This window comes from Anomaloglossus baeobatrachus, chromosome 8 (assembly GCF_048569485.1).
Source record: "Anomaloglossus baeobatrachus isolate aAnoBae1 chromosome 8, aAnoBae1.hap1, whole genome shotgun sequence".
In the NCBI taxonomy this organism is placed as follows: Eukaryota; Metazoa; Chordata; class Amphibia; order Anura; family Aromobatidae; genus Anomaloglossus; species Anomaloglossus baeobatrachus.
In genome coordinates, this window is record NC_134360.1 from 4,567,701 (window position 1) to 4,588,206 (window position 20,506).

The 20,506-nt window shown below is 51.4% G+C and overlaps 2 protein-coding genes across 2 annotated transcripts in view; one reads left to right on the forward strand and one right to left on the reverse strand.

Annotated features, from left to right (window-relative positions):
- The window catches only part of TIMP4 (TIMP metallopeptidase inhibitor 4), a 66,127-nt gene extending 58,750 nt beyond the window's left edge, over positions 1 to 7,377 (forward strand). The window contains exons 3-5 of the mRNA XM_075320640.1: positions 498 to 603; positions 1,503 to 1,633; positions 6,604 to 7,377. Coding sequence (XP_075176755.1) covers positions 498 to 603; positions 1,503 to 1,633; positions 6,604 to 6,777 — 411 coding nt within the window. The 3' untranslated portion in view covers positions 6,778 to 7,377. The remainder of the gene's footprint in view (positions 1 to 497; positions 604 to 1,502; positions 1,634 to 6,603) is intronic.
- The window catches only part of SYN2 (synapsin II), a 347,187-nt gene that overhangs the window by 142,979 nt on the left and 183,702 nt on the right, over positions 1 to 20,506 (reverse strand). Inside the window, exons 2-5 of the mRNA XM_075321261.1 lie at positions 14,540 to 14,597; positions 13,529 to 13,620; positions 13,080 to 13,236; positions 12,657 to 12,746 (exon numbers count right to left, since the gene is read on the reverse strand). Coding sequence (XP_075177376.1) covers positions 12,657 to 12,746; positions 13,080 to 13,236; positions 13,529 to 13,620; positions 14,540 to 14,597 — 397 coding nt within the window. The remainder of the gene's footprint in view (positions 1 to 12,656; positions 12,747 to 13,079; positions 13,237 to 13,528; positions 13,621 to 14,539; positions 14,598 to 20,506) is intronic.

The following is a 20,506-nucleotide window of genomic DNA, read 5'->3' on the forward strand; positions in this document are numbered from 1 at the left end:
CTAAACACAGAAGGTTGGCGCGGCCGTCATCATACTGAGCTGGTCACTGCTACTGTGCAATGAACACTGGAAAAAAATCCCCCCAAAAAACTGCAATTGCGCTTTTCCTTTCAGCCATTTTCCCGATTTTCAGTTGCTGATCAGTGAATAAACCACAACTCGTCCCTCTAAAGAGAAGCCTCTCACGGCCGAGAGAAGAATGTAAAATGGCCGTGACTCTCGGAAAAAAGCGGAGGAAAATATAACACAGAAAATTAAAAAAATGAACTGCTCATGAAGGGACGGAGCGTCGGATAGCCAGGCCGCTCAGCCCCGCGTATCAGCGGTCATATAGGAGCCGCCGGTGATCTCGCAGCTGCCCGTCATCTTGGGTTGTGCCGGCGGTAGACGAGGGGGAGACGCGGCTTTTAGTCATCAGATCCGATTCCATTTTCAGAAAAGAATCATTTACATAACTTCTTCTTCATATGACGCCATTAACGTATTTATATTTATAGATATTCAAGGGCTACGAGAACGTGACGGACATTAACTTCGTCTACACCTCAGCGGAGTCTTCTCTCTGCGGAATCACGTTGTATAAGAAGGAATATCTTCTAGCAGGTAAGACGTCTTATAAAGAGGCTTCATTTTTCCTATTATCCCCCCTTCTTCTCTAACATCATAATTGCCAATGTCCAGGAGGCTCCTGGAAAAGGACCCATCATGGACTCGCTGTCCCCGAACCTCCCCGGGTCCCTCAGAGAAGTCTCCATAGCTCCTGGTGACTGTGGATGACGGCTCCACGTAATCTGGTTTACACGTGGATACACTTGAGTGATATCAGCATTTTTGCGCCACATCATTTTCCACAGCCCACCCGTCCCCTTTAGAGGCTCCATCTGTGATTGTCACGTTCTCCACCCATAATCCCCCCATTCTGGGCCCAATTCTACTGATGTTGGGGGAGATCAGGCCCCGGCATGTCCGATATAAGACTCGGCTGCTGGAGACACCTCAGAGTCTCTCGTAGAGAGGAGTGCTCCTGTGTATGGAGGAATCGGTAGAGATAAAAGCCAGCGAAACCACTGTTCAGCCTGCAGGTATTATTGTGTATGGGGCCCCTCAGGCCCAAAGCACTGTAAGACCCCAGGATCTGCCAAAATCAGGTCATTGCTCGTCCCGTTCATTACTGCTCAATGCACAGGTCACATCCCCATCAAAACAGGACAACCATCCTCTCAAGAAGATCTGATACACTGCAGAGGTGGTCAGTAACCTTGGAAACGAGCTGCACCCAATAACAATAGAAATTCCTCCATTGTTGAGTATTTGTAACAAGAGATATATAGCAGAGTTGGTTTTGCACTTTTGAGTTGTAACCAATAAATAATGAGAATAACCCATGACCCTGGGATCAGTAAACAGCACAGTCTGAGTGGATGGCCGAGGTCTTTGCGCCATGAATGTCGCGCTGGTTGCTCTGCGTATTGTCAGCACTTATTGTCTCTGATTTGTTACAGGCAGCTATTATGCCAACAGAGTCCGTATCCACATTTGTGGCCTCAATGTCCTCTGGAGCAGCCTGTCTCCTTTCCAAATAAAGAGCTTCACTCAGCCGGACGTAGGATACCAGCGGGGCTGTGCGTGTAAGGTAAGTGCCGAGCCTCACCATTACCAGCCCGGCTGTAAAGCAGGAGACAGACACCTATGGATAGGGTGGGGTAAGCATTCCCCATACAAAAGCTTTAATGAGCCCAGGGAATACTTAGAGAAGCTTTATCCTGCCACCAACAACCAGACACCAACAACCGGCCACCAACATCCAGTCACCACGAACAACCAGACACCATCAACAAGGTACCAACAACCAGCCACCAACATCTAGTCACCACGAACAACCAGACACCATCAACCAGTTACCAACAACCAGCCACCAACATCCAGTCACCACGAACAACCAGACACCATCAACCAGTTACCAACAACCAGCCACCAACAACCGGCCACCAACATCCAGTCACCACGAACAACCAGACACCATCAACCAGTTACCAACAACCAGCCACCAACATCTAGTCACCACAAACAACCAGACACCACCAACTAGTCACCCACATCCAGTCACCAACAACCAGACACCCACATCCAGACACCAACATCCAGGCACCCACATCCAGGCACCAACATCCAGACACCAACATCCAGGCACCAACATCCAGTCACCCACATCCAGCCACCCACATCTAGCCACCCACATCCAGCCACCCACCCACATCCAGCCACCCACATCCAGACACCAACATCCAGCCACCCACATCCAGTCACCCACATCCAGTCACCAACAACCAGACACCCACATCCAGACACCAACATCCAGACACCCACATCCAGTCACCAGCATCCAGACACCCACATCCAGACACCCACATCCAGACACCCACATCCAGCCACCAACAACCAAACACTCGCATCCAGTCACCAGCATCCAGTCACCAACAACCAGACAGCCACATCCAGTCACCAACAACCAGACACCCACATCCAGACACCCACATCCAGGCACCAACATCCAGCCACTCACATCCAGTCACCAGCATCCAGTCACCAACATCCAGTCACCCACATCCAGACACCAACATCCAGCCAATCAGATCCAGCCACCCACATCCAGCCACCAACAACCAGACACTCACATCCAGTCACCAGCATCCAGTCACCAACATCCAGTCACCCACATCCAGACACCAACATCCAGCCACCCACATCCAGCCACCCACATCCAGACACCCACATCCAGACACCCACATCCAGTCACCAGCATCCAGTCACCAACAACCAGACACCCACATCCAGACACCAACATCCAGACACCAACATCCAGACACCCACATCCAGTCACCAGCATCCAGTCACCAACAACAGACACCCACAACCAGACACTCACATCCAGACACCCACATCCAGACACCCACATCCAGACACCCACATCCAGGCACCAACATCCAGCCACCCACATCCAGCAACCCACATCCAGCCACCAACAACCAGACACCCACATCCAGCCACCCACATCCAGCCACCCACATCCAGCCACCAACAACCAGACACTCACATCCAGTCACCAGCATCCAGTCACCAGCATCCAGTCACCAGCATCCAGACACCTACATCCAGTCACCAGCATCCAGACACCCACATTCAGCCACCCACATCCAGTCACCCACATCCAGTCACCCACATCCAGCCATCCACATCCAGCCACCAACATCTAGCCACCCACATCCAGCCACCAACATCCAGCCTTCCACATCCAACCTTCCACATCCAGCCTTCCACATCCAGCCACCCACATCCAGCCGCCCACATCCAGTCACCCACATCCAGTCACCCACATCCAGTCACCCACATCCAGCCATCCACATCCAGCCACCAACATCTAGCCACCCACATCCAGCCACCAACATCCAGCCATCCACATCCAGCCACCCACATCCAGCCACCCACATCCAGCCATCCACATCCAGCCACCCACATCCCGACACCCACATCTAGCCACCCACATCCAGCCACCCACATCCAGCCACCCACATCTAGCCACCAACAACCAGACACTCACATCCAGTCACCAGCATCCAGCCACCAACAACCAGACACTCGCATCCAGTCACCAGCATCCAGTCACCAGCATCCAGTCACCAACAACCAGACACCCACATCCAGTCACCAACAACCAGACACCCACATCCAGACACCCACATCCAGGCACCAACATCCAGCCAATCAGATCCAGCCACCCACATCCAGCCACCAACAACCAGACACTCACATCCAGTCACCAGCATCCAGTCACCAACATCCAGTCACCCACATCCAGACACCAACATCCAGCCACCCACATCCAGACACCCACATCCAGACACCAACATCCAGACACCCACATCCAGTCACCAGCATCCAGTCACCAACAACCAGACACCCACATCCAGACACCCACATCCAGACACCCACATCCAGACACCCACATCCAGACACCCACATCCAGGCACCAACATCCAGCCACCCACATCCAGCCACCCACATCCAGCCACCAACAACCAGACACCCACATCCAGCCACCCACATCCAGCCACCCACATCCAGCCACCAACAACCAGACACTCACATCCAGTCACCAGCATCCAGTCACCAACAACCAGACACCTACATCCAGTCACCAGCATCCAGACACCCACATTCAGCCACCCACATCCAGTCACCCACATCCAGACACCAACATCCAGCCTTCCACATCCAACCTTCCACATCCAGCCACCGATATCCAGCCACCCACATCCAGCCACCCACATCCAGCCACCCACATCCAGTCACCCACATCCAGCCATCCACATCCAGCCACCCACATCCAGCCACCAACATCTAGCCACCCACATCCAGCCACCAACATCCAGCCATCCACATCCAGCCACCCACATCCAGCCACCCACATCCAGCCACCCACATCCCGACACCCACATCTAGCCACCCACATCCAGCCACCAACATCTAGCCACCCACATCCAGCCACCCACATCCAGCCACCCACATCCAGCCATCCACATCCAGCCACCCACATCCCGACACCCACATCTAGCCACCCACATCCAGCCACCCACATCCAGCCACCCACATCTAGCCACCAACAACCAGACACTCACATCCAGTCACCAGCATCCAGTCACCAACAACCAGACACCTACATCCAGTCAGCAGCATCCAGACACCCACATTCAGCCACCCAAATCTAGCCATCCACATCTAGCCACCCACATCCAGCCACCAACATCCAGCCATCCACATCCAGCCATCCACATCCAGCCACCAACATCTAGCCACCCACATCCAGCCACCCACATCCAGCCACCCACATCCAGCCACCCACATCTAGCCACCCACATCCAGCCACCCACATCTAGCCACCCACATCCAGCCACCCACATCCAGCCACCCACATCCAGCCACCCACATCCAGCCACCAACATCTAGCCACCAACATCTAGCCACCCACATCTAGCCACCCACATCCAGCCACCCACATCCAGCCAACCACATCCAGCCACCAACAACCAGACACCCACATCCAGCCACCCACATCCAGACACTCACATCCAGTCACCCACATCCAGCCACCCACATCCAGCCACCAACAACCAGACACCCACATCCAGCCACCCACATCCAGCCACCCACAACCAGACACTCACATCCAGTCACCAGCATCCAGTCACCAACAACCAGACACCTACATCCAGTCACCAGCATCCAGACACCCACATTCAGCCATCCACATCCTGCCACCCACATCCAGCCACCCACATCCAGCCACCCACAACCAGACACCCACATCCAGCCACCCACATCCAGACACTCACATCCAGTCACCAGCATCCAGTCACCAACAACCAGACACCTACATCGAGTCACCAGCATCCAGACACCCACATTCAGCCATCCACATCCAGCCACCCACATCCAGCCACCAACATCTAGCCACCCACATCCAGCCACCAACATCCAGCCATCCACATCCAGCCACCCACATGCAGACACCAATATCTAGCCACCCACATCCAGCCACCCACATCCAGCCACGAACATCTAGCCACCCACATCCAGCCACCAACATCTAGCCACCCACATCCAGCCACCCACATCCAGCCACCAACATCCAGCCACCAACATCTAGCCACCAAAATCCAGCCACCCACATCCAGCCACCCACATCCAGCCACCAACATCTAGCCACCAACATCCAGCCACCCACATCCAGCAACCCACATCCAGCCACCAACATCCAGCCACCAACATCTAGCCACCAACATCTAGCCACCAACATCCAGCCACCCACATCCAGCCACCCACATCCAGCCACCAACATCTAGCCACCAACATCCAGCCACCCACATCCAGCCACCCACATCCAGCCACCAACATCCAGCCACCAACATCTAGCCACCAACATCCAGCCACCCACATCCAGCCACCCACATCCAGCCACCAACATCTAGCCACCAACATCTAGCCACCAACATCCAGCCACCCACATCTAGCCACCCACATCCAGCCATCCACATCCAGGGTGGGTGGCTGGATGTGGGTGGCTAGATGTTGGTGACCAGTTGTTGGTGACTGGATGTTGGTGGATGGATGTGGGTGGCTGGATGTGGGTGGCTGGATGTGGGTGGCTGGATGTGGGTGTCTGGATGTGGGTGGCTGGATGTGGGTGGCTGGATGTGGGTGTCTGGATGTGGGTGGCTGGATGTGGGTGTCTGGATGTGGGTGTCTGGATGTGGGTGGCTGGATGTGGGTGGCTGGATGTGGGTGGCTGGATGTGGGTGTCTGGATGTGGGTGGCTGGATGTGGGTGTCTGGATGTGGGTGGCTGGATGTGGGTGGCTGGATGTGGGTGGCTGATCCAGCCACCAACATCCAGTCACCAACAACTGGTCACCAACATCTAGCCACCCACATCCAGCCACCCACATCCAGCCACCCACATCCAGTCACCAACAACTGGTCACTACGTTTATTTTACAATGACTGTTTTTAGTGATAATTATCTTAAAACCTTATTTTATTGCTTTAGATTAAAATTTGTGGCATGGAAACCTACGATAACCTTGCACCAAATGAGTGCCCCTGTATAGGCCGGCAGCAGAGTCAGATTCTGGACAGAGAGCACGCCTGCATTAAACGGAGGGACGGAACCTGCAGCTGGTACCCCAGTATACCGGACAAGTCCATCTACAGCCATCCCTAGAGGAGCCATCCCTAGAGGATCCATCCCTGAAGGATCCATCCCTAGAGGATCTTTCCTTGCAGGATCACAGTGGCTCTCATTTCTGCTGTAATGACCAACTGGATCATCCTGGATCGCAGCCAATATAATGAACTGTACAGAAAGTATCATGAAATTGTGGGGGCTTCGGATAGAGTATAAAGGAATCAATACAGGAATGCTTTAATAGGATTCCATCAAATATATGTATAAACGTTTAATGACATGAGAAATAAGCAGATTACAGAATTATTTTTCCTCATTTTTCTAGAAAATCAATTTATAGAAATAAAAAAAAAATTGTCTTTAGAATCAAATTGCAAAATCTCGGATCTTTATGGATTGATCCGGTGTCCGCAGTCGCCGACGGTGCGGCCGCACGTTGCCCTTTATTCTTGGCCTCTAATCCTCAGAACATTGGGCAAAGAAGCGATTCGTGAAATGCAAATTGTTTCTGTATATTTATGATTTCAGTGGAATATAATATTTGTAAAACAAGTGAATTTTTATCCATTACTTCCATTAATTCATTGAGGTTGACTCATTATAAACTGCTAGTTTATTATTAAAAAATAAGTGGGAAAAAAATGGTGGTTTATTTTTCATAAAAAAGATTAATCATTTAAAAAAAATTATAAATTGTACAAAAATGTAACCAGTCCTTAAAGGGGGTTTCCTCTTAGGACAATCCATCGAGTTTAACCTATGAACTAAAATGTTGGTTAGAAGAGAATTTTTTATTTTTATTTTTTTTTACAAAAAGACTGATTAGTTTGTGTCTGTCGACTTGCAAAGACTTCAAGAAATCTGTGGATAAGACTAGTAACACAGTAACTAATGAATTTCCCTACAGCGCCCCCGCAGGGGAAGTCAAGCATTGCCCAATGTCTAGTCAGATATATAGGCTGTCTGTGCTTTAATATCGCTCATCCAGCAATTTAACGGGGTTGTTTTGACTGGATAAAATAATTTCCAAGTCCCCGAATACAATTAGGTGAGGTGCGGACTACAGAGGTCATCTCCTTCACCAGAGGACCAAGCGCTGGGGATGACATGGACGCTTTGGGTTTCTCTGCAGATCCCATCTGATGGTTATCCCCAGCACTATGATCAGAGTGTTACGTCACCGCCGGAGTCTGCTCCAGCAACTTCTGCTCCGATCACCAGGCGACGCCGTGTTCCTGCCGTGGATGGTGCTGATGATGGGAGAGAAGTCGATGCCAGCGGCACCAGTGGGCGCAGGCTCCGATCATCCACTGGGCTGGGTTAGCTTGGGATCTGCAGTACCGCTGGCTGACTGTGGGTGGCGTGTGTCTTCCAGCTGAAGTTGCCAGCGTTCAGCTACAGCCAATGGGAAGACACCACACCCTTCTTATAGCCCCTCCTGTCACATGATCACTGCCAGAGATAGTTCTGATTTTCCTGGCTCCTGTTACGTCCTATTCTGTTGGTGATTCCTGTGTTGACTTCTGCGTGTTTTTGACTACTCTTCTGCCTACTGTTTTTGTACCTCGCTGCCCGATCCGGATTTCACCTCTGCTACGTTTCCTGATTACGTCCTTGCCTGCCGATTCTGTCCCTGTTCCGCAATTCCTGGTTTGACCCTGCATGACTACTACTCTCATCGGACTGCAGCCTTCCACAGGTAGTGATCTCCAGGGTCCTGTGTAATTCCAAATCCCTGTATAGGGGTTAAAGGGTTTCAGGGTTCTGGGGGTCCTACTTAGTGAGTGGCTTCCCTCTAGCCTCCCGTTTACAGCCCATCTGAATCTGTGGATCCAGGCAGGCGTTACACAGAGTAGCCATAACGAGGGATTCTCCAAAGATCAGGACCTTCTACAGAGAAATTACAGATATGGAAAGTCAAGACCTGAATATGTAATCAGAATAAGAACCCCAACGTTATCATGAAATAGGGTGGAACATTGGATTATGACCCACATTGTGGCACTGTTGTCCACTTTAGAATTAGCATAATTTCCATAGGATTTGCTTGTGGTCCGGTCTTGGATCATTGAATGTCTACGCTATTACACACGGTCTTGGGTCATCGCATGTCTACACTATTAGACACGGTCTTGGGTCATCGCATGTCTACACTACTACACACGGTCTTGGGTCATCGCCTGTCTACACTACTACACACGGTCTTGGGTCATCGCCTGTCTACATCATTAGACACGGTCTTGGATCATTGCATGTCTACACCATTAGACACGGTCTTGTGTCATCACATGTCTACACTATTAGACATGATCTTTGGTCATCACATGTCTACACTTTTCGACATGGTCTTAGGTCATTGCATGTCTACACTATTCAACATGGTCTTGGTTCAATCTACATCTACAGGCCAAGCCTTTTTGTATTCTGCTTGTCTAATTTTGCTTTCCATATGGTGTCCAAATTCATACTTATTTCTACAGCAGTAATGCCTGGTAGACGGTCACTGGGCAACATGTGACCCTATCACTGGCCACGTTCTGAGATGATATATTCCTTGACAGGGGCTGTAGTCGCACTCCTCGAGGAAGGTTCAGAGCAATGCAGAAGATATGAATGTGATCTGGATAGGACTTTGTAACTGGAAAGTCAGGAGCATTTTACCCCAACGGGCTGAGCCGCCTCTCTCCATGGGCACTATGGCCCCCGCATGGTCTATTGTACAGTATATACACCATCCATTCAAAGTATGATTAATAGTAGGGTAAACCCAAAGTCATCAACAATGTCTAATATTAGAACCAGAGTTGGTGCAAATCGATTGGCAGGATCTAGTCCAGCCGCTACGCCAGTAGTCCTAGAATTTGCGGCTCTTCTTTTAATTGGCTGACCTAGCGTGACATCACATGTCCATCACACTGCAACGATGATGTCACTCTGGCCGGCTAATCGAAAGAAAACCCATGGATGCATTGAGGTGGGATTCTCAGGACTCCTGTTTGTCCAAGCAAATGTTTGTGTGCGCGTTCTTAGGACAATTGTCTAGTCCGGAGCTTAGTGGTGAGATGCGAGTCAGTATTACATCGATAACCATCTGCTTCTTGTCCTCTGTGATGCTTCTTGGTTGCTTTTTACCGCTGCTCCATTAGGGCAGAGCTGTGACCTGTGATTATTAGCTGCAGAGCTTACAGGGAGTCTGTGGTAGACTGGGACACACCCCCTGTCTGATGATTGGCTGAGGGTGCTGAGCTGTCACTCCCCTCTGCCTCCTCTGATTGGCTGCATTATATAATCACAGGCGGATCAGGAAGTCAGAGCGCGAAGAGCGAATCTGCGTCACAGCGGGGGCCGGACGACTATAAATCACAGAAGAAGCAGCTCAGGCAATGGCCGCTCATTACTGAAGCACAGGAGGGTTACTAAGGCGGAGGCCGGAGAGTCGTTTCATTTTGACGTGATTAGTCTTCATATATAAATTTAGACAAATCGTTTCCATGTCTGACATATTCAGAGTAAGGTGGGTGCTGTCTGCGTCTAGAGAGAAATGCGGGCTTTAAAGTGAACCTGTCCCACCCCCAAACACTATTAACTTGTAGATATAGGGTTAATCTGAAGCTGCGTGCCCGCCACACCGAGACTCCGGCTCCTGGGAGGAAATTAACTTTATCCCCTCCAGTAGCCTCGTACCTTCAGTCATAGGGGAGCCACCAGCGCAGTTCCAGTCAGTGCTCAGTACATAGAGAGCAGCGGCTGTAACCTCCCCCGACACTGACTGACAGCTGGCTCTGTACTGATGCACTGTGGAGCTGGCTGTCAGTCCATGCTCAGTACATAGAGAGCGGCAGCTGTCCCCACTTCCAACACTGACTGACAGCCGGCTGTGCGCTGATGCACTGTGGAGCCGGCTGTCAGTCAGTGCTCAGTACATAGAGAGCGGCGGCTGTGACCACCCCCAGGCACTGACTGAGAGCCAGATCTGTACTGATGCACTGTGGAGCTGCCTGTCATTCAGCGCTCAGTACATAGAGAACAGCGGCTGTGACCACTGCCTACACGAACTGACAGCCGGCTCTGCACTGATGCACTGTGGAGCCGGCTGTCAGTTAGCGCTCAGTACATAGACAGTGGTGGCTGTCCCCATTCCTTGCACTGACTGAAAGCTAGCTCACTGATGCACTATGGAGTTGGCTGTCATTCAGCGCTCAGTACATAGAGAACAGCAGCTGTGACCACTGCCTGCCCGAACTGACATCCGGCTTTGCAGTGATGCACTGTGGAGCCGGCTGTCAGTCAGCGCTCAGTACATAGACAGTGGCGGCTGTCCCTATTCTTGGCACTGACTGACAGCTAGCTCACTGGTGCACTGTGGAGTTGGCTGTCAGTCAGCTGTAACCGCCCCCGGCACTGACTGACAGCCGGCTCTGCACTGATGCACTGTGGAGCCGGTTGTCATCACTTATGCAATTACTAAGAAAATCCTGAAAATGATCTGTTTGTTGCTGCTAAGGACTGGAGTTGGGAAACGTTGCTCTACATAGAAAATTTACAACCTACAAATAAAGAAATAACTAACAAAATAAGCTACAGACTATAAAAAAGTTATAGCAAACAAAAAAGCTACAGTGAACAAAAAAAATCTATAGTGTATAAAAAAAGCTAACGTTAACAAGGCGAAGAGGAAGACCAGCAACCCGATGGCTTGACAAAATCAATACAACGGCAGAGAAGACCCTGGTGGACCTATCTAGGCAGAGACTCTGGTGGACCTATCTAAGTGGAGACCCTGGTGGACCTATCTAAGTGGAGACCCTGGTGGACCTATCTAGATGGAGGAGATGCTGGTGGACCTATCTACACAGAGGAGACCCTGGTGGACCTATCTAGGTGAAGACCATGGTGAACCTATCTAGATGGAGCAGACCCTCATGGACCTATCTAACCGGAGGAAACCCTGGTGGACATATCTAGGCAGAGACCCTAGAGGACTTATCTACATAGAGGAGACCCTGGTGGACCTATCTAGGCAGAGACCCTTGTGGACCTATCTAGGCAGAGACTCTGGTGGACCTATCTAAGTGGAGACCCTGGTGGACCTATCTAGATGGAGGAGATGCTGGTGGACCTATCTAGACAGAGGAGACCCTGGTGGACCTAACTATGTGAAGACCATGGTGAACCTATCTAGATGGAGCAGACCCTCATGGACCTATCTAGACAGAGGAGACCCTGGTGGACATATCTAGGCAGAGACCCTAGAGGACTTATCTACATAGAGGAGACCCTGGTGGACCTATCTAGACAGAGGAGACCCTGGTGGTCCTATACAGGCAGAAAAGACCCTGGTAGACCTACCTAGGCGGAGACCCTGGGGGACCTATCTAGACAGAGGAGACCCTAGTGGACCTATCTAGGTGGAGGAGACCCTGGTGGACCTATCTAGGTGGAGGAGACCCTGGTGGACATATCTAGGTGGAGGAGACCCTGGTGGACATATCTAGGTGGAGGAGACTTTGGTGGACATATCTAGGTGGAGGAGACTTTGGTGGACATATTTAGGTGGAGGAGACTTTGGTGGACATATCTAGGTGGAGGAAACCCTGGTGGACATATTTAGGTGAGATCCTGGTGGACCTATCTAGGCGTAGGAGACCCTAGTGGACATGTCTTGGCGGAGGAGACCCTGGTGGACCAATTTAGGTGGAAGAGACCCTGGTGGACATATCTAGGCTGCACAAGATCGATTTTCCTACAGAGCGCTCACCCAACAAGTCGCCATGGCTCAAGTTCAAGCCAAGGGCCATTAAATTAACGAAAAAAAAAAGCTGCATTATACAAAAGGAAATTGATAGCCTGCAGCACCCCCTGCTGGTTACACAAAAAGGATCATTACTTGGAAGAGCAGGCGTTGTGGGACTTACCATCTCCTTGTGGTTGGGGTAGTAGGTCTGCTCGATTAATGGAAACTTCTCTGCTCCCAAAGCTTTGTAGGCTGATATGAGTTGGGCGAACTGTAAGATAACATGGCAGGGAGCTCAGAGATCATCACACATGAACATACAGATACAGTCATCATTACAACGTTCATATCATGGCGCATCAGAGACAAATCCAGCCGTAGGTAAAGGCTGAGGACTCCACGCTGGCTTTTGTGGTACGACTGCCACTGACAGGTGAAACACCAATTTCTTGTGACAAATGAAACTTTTCTGCGCCTCAGATGACGGATCCTGCAGAGAATTATCTGTGCATCTTCTGCGCACTCATCGATTGCCCTAAACATAACGATCAGCGCTCACACGATTGGGCTGGGCGACAGCCGGTGTCAGTGACCCTTCACTTACCACCCATGGCTTGTCGCAGAAGTTGTAGATGGACTCCAGGGAGTTCACACTGGGAATACCGGCATATTGCATACCAATGATGAGGTTGCGAAAATCTTCATTTTCCGCCATACTAAAGGAATGTTGTCGAATGAGCACGAAATCTGGTCGAAAAGATCTAGAAAGAGTATAACTGTGTAAATACACTGGAAATCGATAATCTGACAACATAGAATAATTACTGAGGAGCATGGTGCAGTCCAATCTACAAGAAATGTCATAAAAAAGGAAAGCGAATCCCTGGAAATATCTATCTGATCACACACTGCGGTGCTGCCGGGTCCCCAGAGGCAGAGACGCTTCTCTGCTTGTTCTCTGCCTCTGGGGATTCAGGATTCTCTGTAGATTTTAGGTTTCGAAACTATAAAACTTAAATTTGATCCATTCAGCTGCAATTGTTTTGGACTCACCTGACAACTCTGGTTCCATTCCGGAACATCTGCAGATCCACAGCGAACGTCCCGTCAGAATGAGCAATGAGGTTTATTTCTGAAAATTCAGCCTAAACGTAGGAAGGAGATTCAGGAACAGGTCAAGGACAGGGAAGATGATGCTGGCTGCCAATTGTTTCTGAGCAATTGTCCAAAACTGCCCCCAATTACTACAAGACATATCTTAGTAATCCTAGTATCTGACCTAAACTCTACAAACGTGGATTATATAGAATTCACCACTGGCATAAAGTGGCTAACCAGTGGTGTGTGTGGGCGAGGTTATATTCAGTGTTTTGGGGGTAGGGATATACACAGCTGCCATTCAGTGATGGGGGTGCAGTTATACACAGAAAGCTGCCAATCAGTGGTGTGGGCAAGGTTATACACAGCTGCCAATCAGTGATATGGGTGGGGTTATGCACCGAGAGCTGACAATCAATGGTGTGGGCTGGTTGATACACTGAAAGCTGACAATCAATGATGTGGCTGGGGTTATACACAGAAAGCTGCCAATCAGTGCTGTGGGTGGGGTTATACACAGAAAGCTGGCAATCAGTGCTGTGGGTGGGGTTATACACAGAAAGCTGCCAATCAGTGCTGTGGGTGGGGTTATACACAGAAAGCTGCCAATCAGTGCTGTGGGTGGGGTTATACACAGAAAGCTGGCAATCGGTGGTGTTGCTGGGATTATACAGAAAGCTGCCAATCAGTGGTGGGGGCGGGGTTATGCACAACTTCGTATTCTAGCTATATCAGAACTATACTACATTTGTAATTGGAGGTAGTCGCTAATATTATTATTACACCGACTACATACTGGAAGAGGGTCTTGGAGATGGGAGTACAGCTTTAGGAACAAATCTCTAAACTGTTGTTAGAGGAAGGGATAATGCACCGGAGCCCAATAATAATATAAAAGTGAGATTCTCCATAAGACGAGACGTTGCCATTGTCACGTCCCGGGCCCCGCTGTAATGAGCGTCTCACCTGCTCGATCCGTATATCGTAATCTCCTTGAAGCTTCTTTCCTCTGAAACATTTTGCCCTAAAATATAAAGAAACAATTTTAAGACCAAGAAGAAACCAAGAAAGTATCAAACAAACAGTAACAACAAATCCGAGCAACCGAGGTGTCCAAGCAGAAGAGATCTGCTTCCAGAAACAGCGCCCCCTTATCTCAGGCTGTGACTGGTATTGCAGCAATCATTTGAATGAATGGAAAGTCCAGCTACTTAGGCCAATTATTTAATATTGGAGGAAGCATCTTGTACACATCGGTCATTCACTAAAGCACAATCTGGGCTCCCTTCCTGCACATCACTCGTCCACCTGTGCACTCGTGATACGTAATAAGGACTCCGTGGACACGAAATTGGGACTCCGTGGACACATAATAGGGACCCCATGGACACGTAATAGGGGCACCGTGACAGGTAATAGGGGCATCATGACACGTAATAGGGGCACCGTGGACACATAATAAGGACACCGTGGACACATAATAGGGGCACCGTGGACACATAATAGGGGCACCGTGACAGGTAATAGGGGAACCGTGGACACGTAATAGGGGCACCGTGGACACGTAATAGGGGCGCCGTGGACACGTAATAGGGGCACCGTGGACACGTAATAGGGGAACCGTGGACACGTAATAGGGGCACCGTGGACACGTAATAGGGGCGCCGTGGAATAAGGTTTGGGCTTTTTCCCCGCACTGATTTTCTTCCTTCCCTTATTGCCTCTATTACTGGACCAGACCTCGTGTATTCGCCGTCCGAGTCCTCGGATGAATTTCGCTTTACGTTCTGAGCTGTTCTGAAAATTATCCATTCGAGACGGAAGCAGCACTTCTGAGTAACCTTGTCTATGCAAATTAGACACAGCTGTATGTAAATTATTCCATTAGTATGCAAATGAGGCCAGCGCTTTCTACCGCTATTTCAAGACTTGTGGCCAGAGCGCGGGCGCGGTGCCAAGAAATAAGGAGGACTGGAGGTGTGGACGCCCCATTGTGCGCTGGGAAAAATCCTGGAGGACAGCATGGAAATCTGGTGTTAATCTTCCCTTTAATGGTTTACTTGATTGCTAAATGCAAAGTCACGGCTGTTTCCACCACGGGGTGCGACCAACTGGGGCGCCATTCATTTATAAAAATAGGGAGGAGCACAGTGATGTCAGTGGGACCTCATCCCTGGTGACTGTGTCCAAGTCCACGGGATGTAGATAAGCTGTGGTGTACAGGCCAACCAGAGGTCATTAGGGGTCGAGTGTCTCTGGCCAGAGGTCATTAGAGGCCGAATGTTCACGGCCAGAGGTCAATAGGGGCCGAGTGTTCCCCGCCAGAGGTCATTAGAGGCTGAGTGTTCCCAGCCAGAGGTCAATAATAGGGGCCGAGTGTTCCCTGACAGAGGTCAATAATAGGGGCCGAGTGTTCCCAGCCAGAGGTCAATAATAGGGGCCGAGTGTTCCCTGACAGAGGTCAATAATAGGGGCCGAGTGTTCCCAGCCAGAGGTCAATAATAGGGGCCGAGTGTTCCCTGACAGAGGTCAATAGGGGCCAATTGTCCCCGGCCAGAGCTCATTTGGGACCGAGTATTCCCGGCCAGAGGTCATTAGGGGCTGAGCGTTCCCGGCCAGAGGTCATTGGAGGTCGAATGTCCCCGCCAGAGGTCATTAGGGGCTGAGCGTTCCCGGGCAGAGGTCATTGGGGGCCGAGTGCCCCCCGCCAGAGGTCACTAGGGGCTGAGTGTTCCCCGCCAGAGGTCATTAGGGGCCGAGTGTTCCCGGCCAGAGTTCAGTAGGGGTTTAGAGGTTTCATTATCGTTTTCAGGCGGCACTTTTATTATGCGGGAGACAGATGTGGGCACTATTGAAGGTACAGAGGGAGCTATTACTATTTTGTGCAACAATACTTTACTATGTGAAGGTAATATGGGGGCATTTTTATTGTGTGGTGTTACGCTAGGTACAGGGAAGTACCAAGCGAATGGCGAAAGGGAACGGAAACTCTGTGTCTAGGGAAAGGGGAAGATGGTGACCCCTGACCAAACCTACCGCTGGTCCCTGGGGCCCTTCACCACCCTAGATAGGTTCCACACCTATGCACCGAGCCGGATACCTGACCCTAGGTATCTTTAGTGCTGGACCCTAAATAGGGAACGGATGGGATGAGCTCTTCATCAACCCCACTAACCACTATAGAAGACACATGGAGGACACACGAGGAAAATGTATGAATTACTTATCTACAGATGACTCAGGTAGAAGCTCAGCAAAGCTACGGCAATGATCCAACAGATAAGAGCAAGCCGCCTGCTTGCAACCAGAGTTAGAATAAACTGAATAATATCATCAGCACCAGTCCAGGGAAGATGGGAAAATTATTAAAACACATCGAGAATACTGGTAATCAGCAGCTGGACAGAAAGAGGGCTCTGCTGGGTCTTAAAGAAAGAGAGATAAAAACAGCAGGAACAATAGAAAGTCAGGGAGTATTTTGCGCATGCAAACGCTGTGACCTTCTATTGCCAGAAACCACATGATTGTCTGTCATCCGAGACAGTCCCCCCCCTTCTATGAGTGGTCTCCGGACAATCAGGACTAAACCTATTAGAATGGGCAGTATGACCCAATCTTGTGGCAGTCACATTCGATTCCGGGCCCACGTGCTCCTCTGCTCTGTAACCTCTCCAGTGCCCCAAGCATTGATGGGAACGACGTAGAAAATGAGAGTCAATAATTGTAGCTATTTGACACTCCAAATTACCATCAATCATAGTTGGGGACGGCAGCAAGGGGGACGGCTCGAGAGGTTCCACACACCCTGACCTGCTGAGCCCATTGTGGATCCGAAGAGTCTGAGGTAACTCCAGACAAAATGCTACTGGGTTAATTATCTTATAGGGACCAATAAACCCAGGCCCCAGCTTCCAGGAAGGAACTTTCCACTTTCTGCTCTTGGTAGACGACCACACACAGTCATGTACACGCAGGTCCGGACCTGGCGAGCGTTTCTTGTCAGCCATACGTTTGTATCTGTCTCCCATGAGCTTCAGCTTACTCTGAACCCCTCGCCATACAGAAGAGAGCGACGAGGCAAAACGCTCCTCGTTTAGGAACCCCCGAAGCCCCTCCACCACTAAAGGAACCAAACTGCGGCTGAAAACCGCATGCGCCAAAGACAGGTGACCAGAAGACTCCTGGTGATGATTATTCAAAGGAAAATCGGCCAATGGTAAATAAGACGGCAAAAACAAGCGAAAGGAGCTGCTGACGTTCCGGAGTAATCGGATCGCTGCTAATCATTTGTCAGAGCGCGATGAAGTCGCCAACATAGAGAAATTGCCACAAAAAGAAAAAGATCCGGCAGAAGATAGTGCGGAGGCACACACCACACGTGACCGGACGCGTGCCCGGCGCACACAGCGCACTTCATCCACGAATAACGCCACAACAGAGTTCAATTTGCAGGAAATTAAAGATCTTGTAAAAGGGAAATCTGAAAAATATTAAATGAACCTGCGTTATCCCCAAATACAAAATGTGCCCGAAAGTGGAGAATCCCTTTAAATCAATTTCCATTCAACTCCATCAATACAATCCTCAGGGAAAACAGAGCGATAGCCGATAATATTCTCCTTACAGGACGAGCACCCGGCTGTTGCACATAAGGGCTGTGGGGAATTCATGAGCTCCCGACGGCCCCTGAACCACGCACATCACAGGGGCCACAGGCACAAAGCACGAAATCCAGCGCAACATGGGGTCCCAGTTACTTTGCTGCATTACGGGAACGTCCCAGCTAGAAGTAAACCCTGATCCACTTATATTAGGGATCCGCTATAATCTGCTTTCTGCCTCCCGCCTGTCCTCCGTCCCCCGGTGTACCCGGCCTCATGGATCCGCTATAATCTGCTTTCTACCTCCCGTCTGTCCTCCGTTCCCCGGTGTACCTGGCCTCATGGATCCGCTATAATCTGCTTTCTGCCTCCCGTCTGTCCTCCGTCCCCCGGTGCAGCCCAGCCTCATGGATCCGCTATAATCTGCTTTCTACCTCCCGCCTGTCCTTCGTCCCCTGGTGCAGCCCGGCCTCATGGATCCGCTATAATCTGCCTTCTGCCTCCCGCCTGTCCTCCGTCCCCCGGTGTACCCGGCCTCATGGATCCGCTATAATTTGCTTTCTACCTCCCGTCTGTCCTCCGTCCCCCGGTGTACCCGGCCTCATGGATCCGCTATAATCTGCTTTCTACCTCCCGTCTGTCCTCCGTCCCCCGGTGTAGCCCGGCCTTATGGATCCGCTATAATCTGCTTTCTGCCTCCCGCCTGTCCTCCGTCCCCCGGTGTACCCGGCCTCATGGATCCGCTATAATCTGCTTTCTGCCTCCCGTCTGTCCTCCGTCCCCCGGTGCAGCCCAGCCTCATGGATCCGCTATAATCTGCTTTCTGCCTCCCGTCTGTCCTCCGCCCCCCGGTGCAGCCCAGCCTCATGGATCCGCTATAATCTGCTTTCTACCTCCCGTCTGTCCTCCGCCCCCCGGTGTACCCGGCCTCATGGATCCGTTGTAATCTGCCTTCTGCCTCCCGTCTGTCCTCCGTCCCCCGGTGTACCCGGCCTCATGGATCCGTTGTAATCTGCCTTCTGCCTCCCGTCTGTCCTCCGCCCCCCGGTGTACCCGGCCTCATGGATCCGCTATAATCTGCTTTCTGCCTCGCGTCTGTCCTCCGTCCCCCGGTGTACCCGGCCTCATGGATCCGCTATAATCTGCTTTCTACCTCCCGTCTGTCCTCCGTCCCCCGGTGTAGCCTGGCCGCATGGATCTGCTATAATCTGCTTTCTGCCTCCCGTCTGTCCTCTGTCCCCCGGTGTACCCGGCCTCATGGATCCGCTATAATCTGCTTTCTGCCTCCCGTCTATCCTCCGTCCCCCGGTGTACCCAGCCTTATGTGTCCGCTATAATCTGCCTTCTGCCTCCCGTCTGTCCTCTGTCCCCCGGTGTAGCCTGGCCTCATGGATGCGCTATAATCTGCCTTCTACCTCCCGTCTGTCCTCCGTCCCCCGATACAGCCCGGCCTCATGTGTCCGCTATAATCTGCTTTCTGCCTCCCGTCTGTCTCTGTCCCCCGATACAGCCCGGCCTCATGTGTCCGCTATAATCTGCCTTCTACCTCCCGTCTGTCCTCCGTCCCCCGATACAGCCCGGCCTCATGTGTCCGCTATATTCTGCTTTCTGCCTCCCGTCTGTTCTCTGTCCCCCGATGCAGCCTGGCCTCATGGATCCGCTATAATCTGCTTTCTGCCTCCCGTCTGTCCTCCGTCCCCCGGTGTACCCAGTCTCATGTGTCCGCTATAATCTGCTTTCTACCTCCCGTCTGTCCTCCGTCCCCCGGTGTACTCGGCCTCATGGATCCGCTATAATCTGCTTTCTGCCTCCCGTCTGTCCTCCGTCCCCCGGTGCAGCCCAGGCTCATGGATCCGCTATAATCTGCTTTCTACCTCCCGTCTGTCCTCCGTCCCCCGATACAGCCCGGCCTCATGGATCCGCTATAATCTGCTTTCTGCCTCGTGTCTGTCCTCCGTCCCCCGGTGCAGCCCGGCCTCATGGATCCGCTATAATCTGCTTTCTGCCTCGCGTCTGTCCTCCGTCCCCCGGTGCAGCCCAGCCTCATGGATCCGCTATAATCTGCTTTCTGCCTCCCGTCTGTCCTCCGTCCCCCGGTGTAGCCTGGCCTCATGGATCCGCTATAATCTGCTTTCTACCTCCCGTCTGTCCTCCGTCCCCCGGTGTACCCGGCCTCATGGATCCACTATAATCTGCTTTCTACCTCCCGTCTGTCCTCCGTCCCCCGGTGCAGCCCAGCCTCATGGATCCGCTATAATCTGCTTTCTACCTCCCGTCTGTCCTCCGTCCCCCGGTGCAGCCCATTCTCATGGATCCGCTATAATCTGCTTTC